At 35.4% G+C, this 15,701-nt stretch overlaps 1 protein-coding gene across 1 annotated transcript in view; it reads right to left on the bottom strand.

Annotated features, from left to right (window-relative positions):
* Positions 1-15,701, bottom strand: part of LOC108576626 — an 89,227-nt gene that overhangs the window by 20,735 nt on the left and 52,791 nt on the right. The window contains exon 2 of the mRNA XM_017939649.1: positions 3,112-3,617. Within this exon, the coding sequence (XP_017795138.1) occupies positions 3,112-3,617 (506 nt within the window). The remainder of the gene's footprint in view (positions 1-3,111; positions 3,618-15,701) is intronic.

Below are 15,701 nucleotides of genomic sequence, written 5' to 3' on the forward strand. Positions count from 1 at the left end.
TTAATATTATAAAATATTGAAATAAAGGGAAATTACACGGTACTGCCCAACAGTGGCCAGATGAGTACGGATTAACTGGACTATTCCGACCGCAAAGAGTTAATGCTAAACATTCTAATAATTCTAGGACGCCATAAAAATTCTTGCATAAAGGTGCCAAGCACTCTACCGCCGGCCCTCTTCTATTGATATAATTTAGTTCATATTTGTGTGTCATAAGCTGACAATCGTCGTGATTCTTTTCGCTGAAATGCACCAAAGGTAAAGAAGTTCAGCCGAGTTTTCTGACGGAACAAAGTGAAAACATGCAAAAGTTAACATAATCGCTGTCTTGTTATCGTGACTGAACATTTTATTACAATTTGTTTTGTCTAACTTTAAAGCTGTACTGGAAATCCCAAATTGCATTTCGTCGACATGTTACAAATACGCAGAACGTGTTATTTGAGGTCTCGTGTCTCGTAAATGCGGAATTCATAGAGTCGACTCTTGTCCATAAGTTACCGGTCACTTGGTAAATTTAAGGACAAATGTATGTTACACATGGTACAGCATAAAAGATTCACGATTTTAACTTTTTTTCTTTTTTCTTTGTTTATTGTGCCTTTTACAAAATTCCCTGCATGTGCTGTCATAATGTAAGTTTCATGAGCAATTTAAAATATACCGTTTTTTAATTATACCGTTCTGCTACTAAAATTTTATTAAAAAGTAGAAGTGCGTGAAAACTGAAAATTAAGAATACTCGATGTTTAGACGGAAATTGCAATTTTGAGGTAGAACTTTATTTAAACAAATAACCGTTACATATTTCGAAATGTTTTTGCGGTTTTATTGTGAAAGATGAATGTAGAGCATAAAGCAGTCCACGAAATGAACAATCGAGTATTTTCTTCGAAATTTGCAAGAACAATAGACAGTTGCGTCTCGTCTTCGAGTAACAATTTTGTTGTAAAAGAGCCACTTAAATAACAACATTGCAAAATCCGAAATATTTCCAGTCTAAAAAATTCCTATTAAATACAATTTACTTGGAAATACCTGTATTGCCAATATTTTGCCAATTACAGCCAATATTTCGCAAAATTTCGATACTTTTATAACGGAAAGTTAATATCTGAACAAAAATTTTACCAAGATCTAACAATTAGACAAGAGTATACATACATGATGGTCCATGCAAATGAAACAAATCATCCCATTTTTCTGATTGCAATTAAAATAAAATGTTCAAAGAGGAGTACATTTTCAGGACAATATTTATTTTCGCAGGTGCAACGATGCATGTGCATTTTACAATAATTAGTCCTTGAGGTATTTTAAATATATTTAAAAATGAAAATTTTAACGTAGAAAAATTAATTATATTAATTAAATTAAATTATTCAATATATTTTGATTGTGGGTCATTCACTTTTTACTAAATCTAAAAATCAATGGTTACTTTATATTTTGTACACCTTGTTCTACAAAACTGATAACAGTAATCTTTATCATACTGCGTGACCCATATGCTGGGCGTAATAAATATTTCAGGAATTAATCATTTTTCGACCACTTTACTCTAATATTTTTTTACGCAGAGTGATGAGAAGATTAGGACTGTAGAAAAAAATAGTGCAACTATAAAATGCACATGCATCGTTGCACTTGCGAAAAAAGTATTATACTATGGCCAGGTATGTTTAGGTTATGTGTTCTGACCATCTTCACCATTAAATTTTTAATCTCACATGAAATGTTAAATTTAGTTCAGACCTAGATTCAGTTTGTCGTAAATAGGGTTTGGTTATTGGCGAAGTGGTTTACTCTAATAAATTGAACCGTGCAATTCTCTTACAAAACTTTCCTCGGTATCTTATGTACCTAATCCAGCGGCTGGAATATTGACCAAATTTTTAGAACAATGTAGTAATGTACGCTATTTGCACATGTAAGCTGTACAAATCTCATAAAGTATAAAAAAAAAAGAAGATTGTGAGTTATGTTTAAGCTTGTAAAAATTCTGCTTAGTTTTAAGAAACTATGAGTGTGTGTATGTGTGAATGCGAAGGGCGAAAATGCGTGTTTTCCCTTGGGAAAATCAGTCCCTAAAGAACAGTTCGAGAGGAAACTGACCTGCGAGGTGCGGTCAGTGTTGCAAGTGTATATACAGGGTGTCTCACATAAAGTGTTACAAACTGTTTTCTCCGAAACCATTGTAGATATCGATTTGAAATTTTGAAGCGTTAAATGGAGCAGAGAGGCTATCATTTTACAGTACAAGAAGTTGTGGGAGTGAGTTTGCTATTGGTGGAAAGTATGCAACCTCAATTTTTTTTTAAATGGAATGGTATATTAATTTTTAATTACCACAGCTATGAGAATAACGAAAAACTCAATTTCTCTCTGAACCATTTTTCATACAGCGGGTAGTTTACGAGTAATTTGCATTTATAGATTAAAATTAGACACTCTGTATATATTCTTTTTTACTTTTCCTACATTAACCCTCTGTAGGTAAACTTATTTTCTCACACTCCGTAGGTAAGTCTAATTTTTTCACTGTTTTAGGCTTTTAAAAAATCAGAAACAATTCTAGGGTACTTATCAAAGTCTCTACCACACTATGCAATCGTTCTTTAAATCAAATATCTCAAACCTTTTCAATAATCGAAGAGATACAAGAGTGAAATTTTGCTTGGGTCATTAATGACCCGGAAAAGATTGTTTCCCACTGGAGCCTAATGTTTTTACTCTTTCAAGCTTTGAAAAAATCTGAAAAAATTCTCAAGTACTCATCAAAGTCTCTACTACATTACACAATCCTTCGTATATCAAACATTTCAAACTTTTTCCAATAAAAATCAAAATTCGTAAAATTTCACTTGGGTCGTCCAAGACCCAGACTGCCTACGAAGAGTCAATTACATTTACACTTCACAAATGAAGTGTACCAACATCCAAATTACCACAACACATAGCCCTAAAAATCTACTCTTTCTTGAACAATCCCTATTCTCCAACATTCCCATTTCCAATTGCAATCACAAAACAAAACATGTCACTCGTTCCATCTACAACGTACCACCCTGTATATCGAAAAAAAAAAAAAAATCAGGACAAACGTACCTTGCTTGCGTCGCCACCCTCCATCTTGAGGGCGTGAGCACGGGATCTACGGTGTTTGTAGAGATTCGATTTGGTCTTGAACGCGAAGCCGCAAGGCACGCAAGGGAACGGCCTCTCATTGGTGTGAGCTCTGATGTGTTTTTGCAGGACGCTCGGCTTCGCGCACGATAGCCTGCAATAAGGACACACGTTGCCGCTTTTCCTCGGCTCGGTCGGCTCTCCGTCCACGGGTTCCGGTGAGGCCTCGACCTTGATTGGATCTTTCGGCGACTCTCTGGACTCCTTGGTCGAGTCCTTCTTTTTAGCCGGCTCTGGAGAACCGTTGCTAGCCACACCGGCGTCCTTCTTTGGCTCCACCTTAGGCGCAACCTCGGTCGTCGCCATCTTCTTGAACTTTTTATGCAGGTACTTTGGCTCGCCATCGTTGTTGTTGTTGTTGTTATTGTTGTTGTTGTTGTTGTTGTTGTTCGCCAACTGCGGATCTGTCATCGCCACAGTGTGAGTCTCTGGAAGAACGGAAAGGGTAACGATACTAATTTCAGGTGAACAAATTTCTGCGTCGCAAATTTTCATTTTCTCGTAATATGTATTTAAACGTTGTCACGAGGATTGATAACGAAGAGAACGGGTAAATTGCTGGATGTAACACGCCGAGGTGTATGAATAAACAGGTAGCAATGGCGAGTTTTACTACCGCGGAGTGGTACGGGCGCGGCGTGCATGGAAATAAGGGAATATCATCCATCGACAGGCGTGATTCACAAACAGATCCCGCGACTCTTTTCAGATACTGCACGCGAATCAACTAGATTGTTCCGAGAATCTTTTCTGCCGTGTACATTGTCGTGAATCACGTGTGATGAATAGGGTATTAGGAAAATGTGCAATGGTTTACGAACGGCGAAGTTCGGGGAATATCAGGAAACACGTAAGAAAAAATTTGTCAGCGTATTCTGGAAATAACGATAAATAATCGTGTGTCATTTTTCTCTCTTGCGTTTGTTCACTGTTGGATAATACGTTTATTTTTCAGTTTACCTTCTTTTTTCTGGATCTGTTGTGGAAAACACTTGGCGTATTGTAATTTTTCATTTGCTATTCGACGAAATATGATGTTTCTATCGATAGCTGATAGTAAGCAGACGTTGTATATTATTTTGTAACTTGGTTAACAAGTGTAGAGAGTGAATTGAGTATAGAAATGTAGAACGTACATATAGGGCATCATTTACTATTTCTCGGTGCCCGTTCTCATTAAAATATGTCGCAAATATAACGATGAAACAAACAAGTGTGTAACGTCATAGACTCGAGGCACGATAAGAATATTCATACGATTATTTCGCCGTCACGTTGATTATATAAAATAACTGAATATTTTCCACTCGATTCTGTGTTGACAAATTTTTAGGTCAACTGTGGGGTTCGGTGGAAGAAAATGTTGAAAAATCTGGTTTCACTTTCACAATTTACCTAGACGCTTCTCGATGCAAGTGAAATGTAGAAAAACGTGCGGTTTTGCAAGTGAAATAGTTGCAAATAAAATATTTTGCAATAAGAACAGTTTTTGTGAAGCTTCGTTTTTGAGCCAATTTTCAGATTTAAGCGTACAGAAGGTAAAATAAAAATAAAACGTTTTTTCAGGCGCATTAACTTCATATTAATAAGTTTAAATAAAGAAATAGCAGTCTTAATCAGGCAATTTTTATTGGAATACTAGTTTTTGTAAAAGTATCAATATCTCACAGTGCTATTACCGTGGCACTGGGTTTCTCAATTAGTTTACAACAATACATAAACATAAAAATATTTTAATAATTCATGTATTATTTATTCAACTAATTGTAGTTTTTAAGGATTAAAATTGAGACCAGTGTACTTCCGTTTTCATTAATTAAGAATCAATGAAACAATCGCGGAATTCCAGTTCTGAGGATTCTCACACGAGCTTAACAAGACAATGAAAATTTCTCTCTGATTTTTTTCATTTAAAAATCCGTGAATTTCTGTTCACGAAATTTCTTCAATTTCAACGCGAGTTAGTTACAAAAAACGTGTTTTTCCAAAGAAGATCAATATTTTTTTTAAATATTGGGTCATCAGGAAAAATGTTTCAACGAGAATCCAAGAAAATGGATTCTATATCGACGACATAATGGTCTTACCAAAAGAAATAGAAAACAGTTGTGGAACTAAGGTTTCTTTTTTTATCAAATTTAAAGGTCCGTTGGAAATATCGATCTAAATTATAAAATTAGACAGAAACTTATGGGATGACCTAATAACATCCTCTGTTATTCAACAGCGATGTAAAGGAAGAAGAATCGAAGTCTTCGGGAGAAATTGAAGTGAGAAGTTTTAAGGTGAATCGTGTTGCAGGCATTATCATCGATATGGTAGTACAGGCAAACGGTTAAACGGGTCGAACGAAAACGACAGACGTACACGTTCGATGCGTAATTACCACAACGCTTAATATTCAAGGCCTGAAAGGTCATATATGCGGATTTATGCGAGAATTACATTACGTAAGCGGAAGGAGCCGAGTTCAACAGTTCAGATCACTCGGTCGTCATTTGTACGCGAATAAGACTTTCCTCGGATTGGATTTCCATTTATAAGTAATGAAACTCGTTAAACGACGTTCTTGTTCGCCATTAGGTCGATCGGGAATTATTCAGAGCCGGTTAAGGGCCATTGAAATTTTCAAACGGCTGTCATAAAGTGATATTATGCGACAATGTTACAATTGGATAACGAAGAAAGAAATTTAGAGAATACGAATAGCGGGGCAAAGTTGCCTAATATTAGACCTATTTCTTAAAAACGTCACAACTCTCGACTAAGAGTACCTTTACTAAAATTCGATACGTATTCTTTTGTAACCTACTGGAAAGTAGAGTAAAGAAAATTTGCTTCCTTCGTAATAAAATGAAAGCGAAAATTATACAAATGCACAGATTTAAAAAATGGGTTCCCAACATGAGACGCAGTTTGTTCCTGAAACTTATTTCTTCTGTCTTCGTGGGCCCACTGGTAACACTTTACACGCTAAAACAAAATTGGGTACCTAATATGAGACACTTCTTGTAACAGGAATTTCCTAGGATCTCATATTTGGAAACAATGACATGATAACTATTAAGTAGCTTCGAGGTTAAGTCTTCATTATTTAGTGATACACAACTAGTAAACCTTAAACTCCGTTGCATGCATTACACAGCAGTATTCATGAAAATGATTATACATCTACTATTTTGGAGGTATTTGTAATTTAATCGAACCACTTGAAAAACTTTCTGCAACGTATCGCACAAATATGCTTGCTCAAGGCGCTTAATTGATTTTAATCAAGTTTGATATTTAATTTGAGAATAAACGCGGTTAATTAGGAAACCAAACAGCATCTCTGCGACATTCAAGAGTTCCGTAACGGAGATAAGTTGGAGTCTGATATTAGGCAATTTTACCCTAAGTGCAATTAGATATGTTGTGTGCGCGTCATCTTTGTAATAAACGTTTTCTTTCTCGTTTTAAGTATTTATTGTAGTACAGTAGAGCGTCAGTTATGCTAACCAGTCCTCGCCAATTCTTGGAAACGGAACCTTAGAATGAGCTTCGATGGTTAAAAAAAAAATTAACCGTATGTATGTAATAAATGTATTATATATTGTTACTGGAAAGCATTTCTTCAAAAATTGATTAATATTTTGCGTAATATATATCACATTTCAAATTACAGCTGTAACTGTTCCATTCCGTAACTACTTTCAAGCTTAATTCCTACAGTTGTAAATCGGGTAAGTTCATGCATGTTTAATTATTCGAATTGTTCGATTATCCGAAGAATTCGCTTTTCCAAACCACCCTGGTCTCAATTCGTTCGGATAATTGACGCTCTACTGTATTTTGTCTCGATTAACACGTGGAGTGCCGCGTCAATTTCACGCGACTTTCTATTCAAGCCGCGTGGGTCACCGATGACCCACGCTATCGCATTCATTTTGTATGTTGGTTTTCAACAGCAGTACGCCACAAATTGAAAGATTCCTTATCGAATTGAAAACGAAGCGCTGTTCCGCGTGGGTCACCGGTGACCCACGCTGTCGCATTCATTTTGTATGTTATTTTTCAAGAACAGTATTGAAGGATTCTCTATCAAATTGAAAACATACCAAAATTTCGCGTGGGTCACCGATGACCCACGGTATAATGATCGCACTATACTTGATAATTACGTACTAGTTAAATGATATCGCGAAACATTTCATGATAATCTTTCTTTTTATACGGCCTGAGTGGATAGTCTAGCGTGGGTCATCGGTGACCCACGCACTTGCATTCATTTTGTGCTATTTTTCAATAGCAGTACACGCCATAAATTGAAAGATTCGCTAGAAAATTGAAAGTATACCATTATTTCGCGTGGGTCATCGGTGACCCACGGTATAATGATCGCACTATACTTGATAATTACGTACCAGTTAAATGATACTGCGAAACATTCCACCATTTTTTTTTTTTTTTCATACGGTCTGAACGGATAGTCCAGCGTGGGTCACCGATGACCCACGCGGCACTAAACTCATTAAATTATTCTTTCGTACGATTGTATATTATGCACACGTGACTGCTTTACGCATCTATTTTATCTGGGATTTTCGCATGTTCTTTTGGTCGATGAATTTGTGCTCGGTTTTTTTACCGTTTCTAACGACGTCGCTTTCAAATTACGCGGATTTACGTGGAATCACCGTGTCATTCTTGGAAACAAACGCAGCTGTTTTCCTCTAATGATATTCAATATTCAATCACTTTGCAATCTACTGAAAATGTTGTTTTATATTGTTCCGTCTGTATTCCTAACCTACGGTTTCCGATTAATAACACGATGCATTATTATATGAGGATTATATATGTAGTATCTCATTATACAGGGTGTCCTAGAGTTTTCCGTACAAACTTGGTCAGTGTTCTACAGGTAAAAATAAGACTAAAATTTCGTGCAACAAAAAGATACTAAAAATTAAATTGAAAGATATTAAAATGAAATTAAAAATTGTTTTACAACATTTTAATGGATCATTGCACTTATCTTGAGTAGCAAAAGGGTTAATTCATTTGATATTACTAGCTGTCTCGTTTGTCTTGTATAACATAATACGTTTATAGTTCTAAAATGATTGGAAAATTTAAAAAACAAGTTAAACAAGTATCTGCAGGTTATATTTGTACAATTTCTAATATACAGGGTGTCCTAGATTTTTCCGTAGAAACTTCACCAGTGTGTTCTACAGGTAAAAATAAGACTAAAATTTCATGCAACAAAAGGTCCACAAATTTTTTACTAAAAAGGTATAACAAAAATTATGGAATGTGAAATAAACGTTATGCCCAAGTTTGTACAATATTTTGGAGTGTTGCCCGTTTTTATTGATACAAGCTCGATATTGACGTATTATTGAATTTATTGTAAATTGAATTTCGTCAAATGCAACGTTGATTCTCTCAATTCATTTTGAGCATATACTTCTGTATTGTGAACTTTTTCTTTTATCATCTTCCATAAGTAAAAATTTAAAGACGTAAGGTCAGGTGATTCAGGTACTGAACTAACAATAAGAGAAATAGTATTATCGTATCCCTCGTGTTTCATATTTTTGTTATAACTTTGCAATGAAACATTTATGGACCTTTTGTTACACGATATTTTAATTTCATTTTTACCTATAAAACACACTGGCGAAGTTTGTACGAAAAACTCTAGGACACCCTGTATATATAGTAGTATCTAAAATTGGTAAATGTTTTTGATTTTAATATCATATCAATGTAAGCATTTTTTGGAAAAATTGTGTTGGGACATTGTATTTTAAAATGTTCTATTACACGTTTACTCAGTTTTCTTGCAAACATTTCTACGTGAATTTATCCAAACATATATCGTTACTAATTACTTTTTTATAAAAATAAAAACAAACGAATAATTTTGTGGTTTAAAGAGGTGCCACATTTCGTCGTGTCATATTTCAAGCACGTTTGTACATTTTGAAAAAGTACAAAATTGAATACTTTCTTTTTGCTTTTCGTCCATGATGCTTTTCACAAGACCAGCAAATGAAATGCACATAATTGCCTTCCAGCTCAAAGAAATAATTTTCTCTGCGTTATTAGCTTTCATACAAGTCACGCAAATTCGAGTGTTCCATTGCACAAATTACTTCCTACTTCTACATTTTCACATTTCTGTTTACGTTGATATAGAAAAGGGTTTTAATTCTTCAAATTGCACGGAAATACTATCAAAAAATAAGCAGATAAAGTATTTTCAAAAATGAGAGAAAATGATATAAAATTTAAAGAAACTTTTCCTTTAAATTGAAAACGAATCTTCTGTTTTTAATAACATTGTTAAAATTTGAAAATTTCGTCACACTTTTATTAAAATTTCCAATGTGAGAAATAAGGGAAAATTTCGATTTAATCTTGTAAAGGTGTTTCGAAACTTTTAAAAAATAAAAACAAGGTAAAATAGTGTTTGAAGGAAAAAATATTGATATGTTTAGGTAGATTTGAAAATCGAACGAAGGTTGTCACGAGAACGCAGCAAACTTTGATCAAACAGCGCAGTATGTATACCACGATGAAAGAAGAAATCATTCCGCGCACTCTCCGTACGTATTGCACGGCTAGCAAACAGAGCTGGTTCATGAATCTCTAGTGCATTTCCATACAAAACATAGATTTGCAATCTGTTTTGAAATATTTCCGCGAAAACATGGAAGGATCGCTATTATAATCTGACAATCCGTAAAATAATTGATTTGAAAAGCAAAACGTATTTATTTCTTTGAATCGAAATTTTCTAGAGCTTTAACACATTAAGCGCCATCGTATAAAAAAAATTGTCGCTTTTGGCCACTGTGTGTTTCATGTTCTCAATTAAATAGTTTCACATTTACACCGTTTATGTATTTTTTTTTATGTACTTGTTCCAAATCGGAATTTTGCACGAATAAATTTGTATCGTAAAAGTTAAATCTGTTATTTTATATATGTCGATGTGGGTAAAAAAAATTGCTAGTCACCAAGGTTTTCTGGACAACTGGACTATCCTGAAACCTTTCCTCGTATAATTATATATAAAAATTGTATGTTTAACCCTTCGTAGACACACACATTTTTCACACTCCATCAGCAAACTAGGTAGTTTCTGTCCAAGACCAAATTTTTTACTGTTTTCAGCTTTCGAAAAATCTGAAAAAATTCTGGAGTACTTATCCAAGTCTCTGCTACATTAGACAACTTCAGTGAACTATTTCCAAGAGCAATTTACAATTTCGCTGTGATTTTGTATTTTTGCAGCTAACGTGTACATACAGAATGTCTGTTAAAATCGGAATAAAATTAACCCTTCTTAGGCAAACGGGGTAGTTTGTGTTCAAGTCTAATTTTTTTACTGTTTTAGGTTTTAAAAAAATCTGAAAAAATTCGGAGATACTTATTGAAGTCTCTGCTACATTATGCAATTATTAGTTAAGTCAAATGTTTAAACGTTTTTCAATAATCGAAGAAATACAAGAGTGGAATTTTGCTCGGGTCATTAATGACCCAGAAAAGATTGTTTCCCACTGGAGTCTAATTTTTTTACCGTTTTAAGCTTTGAAAAAATCTGAAAAAATTCAGGAGTACTTATCAAAGTCTCTACTATACTATACAATCGTTCCTTAAATCAAATATTTCAAACCTTTTCAATAATCGAAGAAATACAAGAGTGAAATTTTGCTCGGGTCATTAATGACCCAGAAAAGATTGTTTCCCACTGGAGTCTAATTTTTTTACCGTTTTAAGCTTTGAAAAAATCTAAAAAAATTCTGGAGTACTTATCAAAGTCTCTACTATACTATACAATCGTTCCTTAAATCAAATATTTCAAACCTTTTCAATAATCGAAGAAATACAAGAGTGAAATTTTGCTCGGGTCATTAATGACCCAGAAAAGATTGTTTCCCACTGGAGTCTAATTTTTTTACCGTTTTAAGCTTTCAAAAAATCTGAAAAAATTCTGGAGTACTTATCAAAGTCTCTACTACATTATAAAATTGTTCGTTAAAGTTTCGAACATTTTTCAATAAAAATAAAAATTCGTTTCGAAGAAATACAAGAGTGAAATTTCACTTGGGTCGCCGAAGACCCAAATTTTCTACGTAGGTTTAAGAATACAGGTAGCTGAATTTGAATGAAAGACACAATATCCAAACTAATACAGGTGGCCCATTAGATCAGAGTGTATTGTATTCATTTGGACACAAATGGCGCTTAACTTGTTAAGTATAATTTTATCGCCGAAGAACGGAGTTAAATGTACCATCTTTGCAAGTGAGTTAAAAAAGACTATCGTTTAAAAAGAAAACGTACTAACGAACGAATGAAAAAGAAAAAGAGTTTTCGGACCTAAGTTTATATCACCCTTTTTCATCTTTACGGAGAGTAGAATACGATACCAAATTTTGGCCAGCTATTTCTGAAGAAAAGTGGTCACTTATTCACCAGGAGCATATATATAATATATACAGTGTGGGCCACGTAAAACAGGTCACTCTATAGCTGTAGTGACGCGAGAAAAGTTTTATAAGCAATTTAATGGTTCCAAGGGGTGAATAACCTCTAGTTCAAAAAATGTCGAAGTAAGAAATCAATACTTTCAAAATCATAAATTGGCATCCCGGTCGCCAATTTAAAACAGCTGTTTGACAATTCCAGTATAGGTACAAAAAATTAAAAAATTAGGAAAAATACCACATTTGTCTCATAGTCCAGATCTTGCCTCGTCAGATTTATTTTTGTGCAATCAAGTTTGACAGCAATGAAAACGTAAAAACTGACCGAAATAACAAGACAAAGAATTCTTTGCAAGAGAAATTTAGACATGTTAAATAACACAACTTTGCTCGCTAAAATTTTGGCTACGTTTAATGCAGTGTTTCCAAACTTACTTAACCTGCTGTCCCCTTTTAAATAAAAAAAATTACTAAATTACTAAAGCCAAAAATACAAATTTTCGTATCTTCTCTTCTTTCTCTATGCTTCCATTTCCCTCTTATTTTTATTCAACGAGTGGTGGAACAAGAGCAAAATTGAAACAAGGGATTACCTCGAAAAATAGTTAAATTGTGAAATTCACTGAATAAACCATACTAAAACACCAGCCATTTGTTTCTTTGCTTATTAAACGACCCTCGTAAGAAAATCGACAATTTTGCTCGAACTTCGAAATGAAGTTAGAAACTTCCATTAGAATATTTGTTTACCATTACTTTGTTACATTCTACTTATTAATTCTTCACACGTTGAACAACCGTGAAGCATTTCTGCAGCTACTATTGTTATTCGCTGAAGCTGAAGCAAAACTTGAGCGACCCCCATACGTTTCCCTCGCGAGTCGAAAGCTCAGCCAGTGGAACTTTTCTTGTCTCGTTTTCTGCAGCACTGTTAGCCGAAGTGTCCGATAATTTTGGACCGCGCTATTTATAAGTGGCAACAGAGACGCCGGGAAATCAAGAGAAGAGAGAGAGAGAGAGAGAGAAGACGGGGCTAACCTGATTTGTCGATGTAAGCATTCTTTGGAGACTTGTAAGTCGTCCGTCTATTTACCATCGAATAATCATCCCCCTGTTTCTTACGCCAAGGAAACGCGCCCCGCTTAACGCGTTACGTCGAGTCATCTTCAGGGACTTCCACCGAATCAGAAAATACCGGTATTATATCGGGTTTGTTTTTTCCGATTGCGCCTTCGTAATCCTTATAGAAACTGAAGTACGAAAATAGTGGTACGATATCATATCGCTAAATGAAAATACCGGTATATTTACCTGTGTTTACTAGTCATTTTGTCGGTTTTCTTATTTTATTGCGATATACAGGGTGTGCTAGTTGAAGGAGGTCACTTAAATATCTCCTTTGTTTTTAATGTCGTGAAAAATGTTTGTAGCACGATTTAAATGATTTGCAAAGAAAGTTTTGCGTTTGCTCATTTTGTCAGTTTTTTGTTTTGTTCCTTTCATCGTTCCTTTAATGTTCAAAGTCATCATTCAGGCATATTCGAAGGTATTTTCTCGTGTGCTACAAAATGCAATAGAAAAAAATATCTGCATAATAAAAACGACGATGAAACGAGTAAACGAAAAATGATATTCCCCTTTGGGAATTATTTAAATCGTGCTACATTTTTCACGATATTAAAAAAAAAGGAGATATTTAAGTATCCTCCTTCAACTAGGACACCCTGTATATTGCAATAAAATAAGAAAACCGAAAAAGTGACTGATAAATATAGGTAAATGTACCGGTATTTTCATTTAGCAATATATCATTATAAAGCAAAGAAGATATTTAAGTGGTCTCCTTCAGCTGGGACACCCGGTATATTGTATTTACGCTACGACTTATCCGATAATATTCTTGATGATATTTTGATACTTAGAGCTAACGCCGAACATGTAAATTTATAAATTATGATAAAGGGAAACATTCACACTTTCTTCTAAATTGCTGTCTGAATTGTTTTACTTAATTTAATTAAAAATATCGTATTCAATTTGTAGGAACCGACGACGGAAAAATATTGAGGGACCCAAACGGGAATCGAACCCGGGACCTTCGGCTTAGCAAGCCGAGGCTTTGCGCGCTACGCCAAAACCACTCCCTCTCTATTGTCCCTTGCTAGTTTCCTATTTGGGTATGGAGGCCCCGATACTACACTCGGCCATCCTGAACTGACATTCGCCCTTCCTCAGTGCAACACAACACAACTCAACTCAACACTTTTGGGTACAGTCCCTCACACAGTGGGCACTTCGCAGCCGAAACTCTGTTCCTCAACTCTTTTTGGGAGACGTGCAATCCTCTCACATGTTTTCATCTCACAACGCCTGGCTTCGTACAGCCGTAGATGCCTCCATCCCGGACGAGCCCCCATTTGTAGGAACCTAGGGAAAAATATTGAGGACCCAACGGGAATCGAACCCGGGACCTTCGGCTTAGCAAGCCGAGGCTTTGCGCGCTACGCCAATCACTCCCTCTGTATTCTCCCTTCGAGGTTTCCTATTTGGGTATGGAGGCCCCCGATACTACACACTCGGCCATCCTGAACTGATATTCGCCCTCGAATGTCCTCAGTGCAACACTTTCGGGCACACTCCCCCACACAGTGGCACACAGCCGAAACAACGCATTTTTGGGAGACGTGCAACCCTCGACATGTTTTCATCGCACATATCCTGGCTTCGTGCAGCCGTAGATGCCTCCATCCCGGACGAGTCCCCACTTGTAAGAACCGACGGAAAAATACTGAGGGACCCAAACGGGAATCGAACCCGGGACCTTCGGCTTAGCAAGCCGAGGCTTTGCGCGCTACGCCAACCACTCCCCCTCTATTCTCCCTTCGAGGTTTCCTGTTTGGGTATGGAGGCTCCGTCGTTAGCGAAAAATGTGTTGCAATTAAAGAAGTTACCAAAGAATGATAAAATCATTTTGAAAAATGCAAATATATTGGGAATATCAATAGAACAAAATTGGCTACACGCTGTAAGGGATGAAAGTACTTGAAGAGAATAAAGAAAGTTATTTTACACATCAAATATTAATGAAACATTAAGTCTAATTATTGATAATGTATGAACACTTTTATTCTCAAGAAAATATTTCGTTATCTGAATTTTGAATTATCATACGTTATGAAATATTGTAATTAACGTTTTCTTATACAGGGTGTCTGTTTTATCTCAATACAGTGAAATATCTTTCAAGGAAGTGATGTTAGGAAAAAAATGTTGTTTGGTACCGGGGGGAAAATTATGCGGTATAAACATTTTTTTGTACCGGGTATGGTGGGGGAGATTTCAAAGTCAGTTTAATTTTTTTAAATCTAATGCTATATTTTTTTATACATAATATGATAGTGTGTGTTAAGACGAGTTCAACGAGTACAATAAGTACCTACCAATATGTTCAATTTTGAATTATTGAAAACTTCCTTATATGGGTATCCCCTCCACATGTCCTCCATTATTGTACTCGATATTGTACTTATTGGAAATGGGTTATGAAAAGAAATAGTCTTTTAACTTTGTAATATGCTATTTATTGACGGACTCAGAGGAAACGTCTTTACGTTATTGAATCTTCTAAAGGACTGTTTCTGGGCACCCAAAAGGAAAGTTGCGGTCCCCTTATACCTAGGAACTGTTTACATTATGGTATCGTATTATGCAGTGCGTGACTCGAAGACGGACACCAGACACATCTGGTGGAAGTCTTAGTGCCTTTGTTTAAAATAACGCGGAGACATTTTTGTCCTCACTTGTTTATTTCCATAGGGTGTTGTTAGAAGTAATCCAACAGTACTCCATTTAAAAAAATTAAACTGATTTCGAAATCTCCCCCGTTATACCAGGTACAAAAAAATTATTATACCACATAACGTCCCCCTCCATACCAAACAACTTTTGTTAAAACATTTTCTTCCTAACATCACTTTCTTAAAAGATATTTCACTGTACTGAGATGAAACAGACACCCTGTATGTACAT

Source organism: Habropoda laboriosa, unplaced genomic scaffold (assembly GCF_001263275.1).
Source record: "Habropoda laboriosa isolate 0110345459 unplaced genomic scaffold, ASM126327v1 scaffold430, whole genome shotgun sequence".
Classification (NCBI taxonomy): Eukaryota; Metazoa; Arthropoda; class Insecta; order Hymenoptera; family Apidae; genus Habropoda; species Habropoda laboriosa.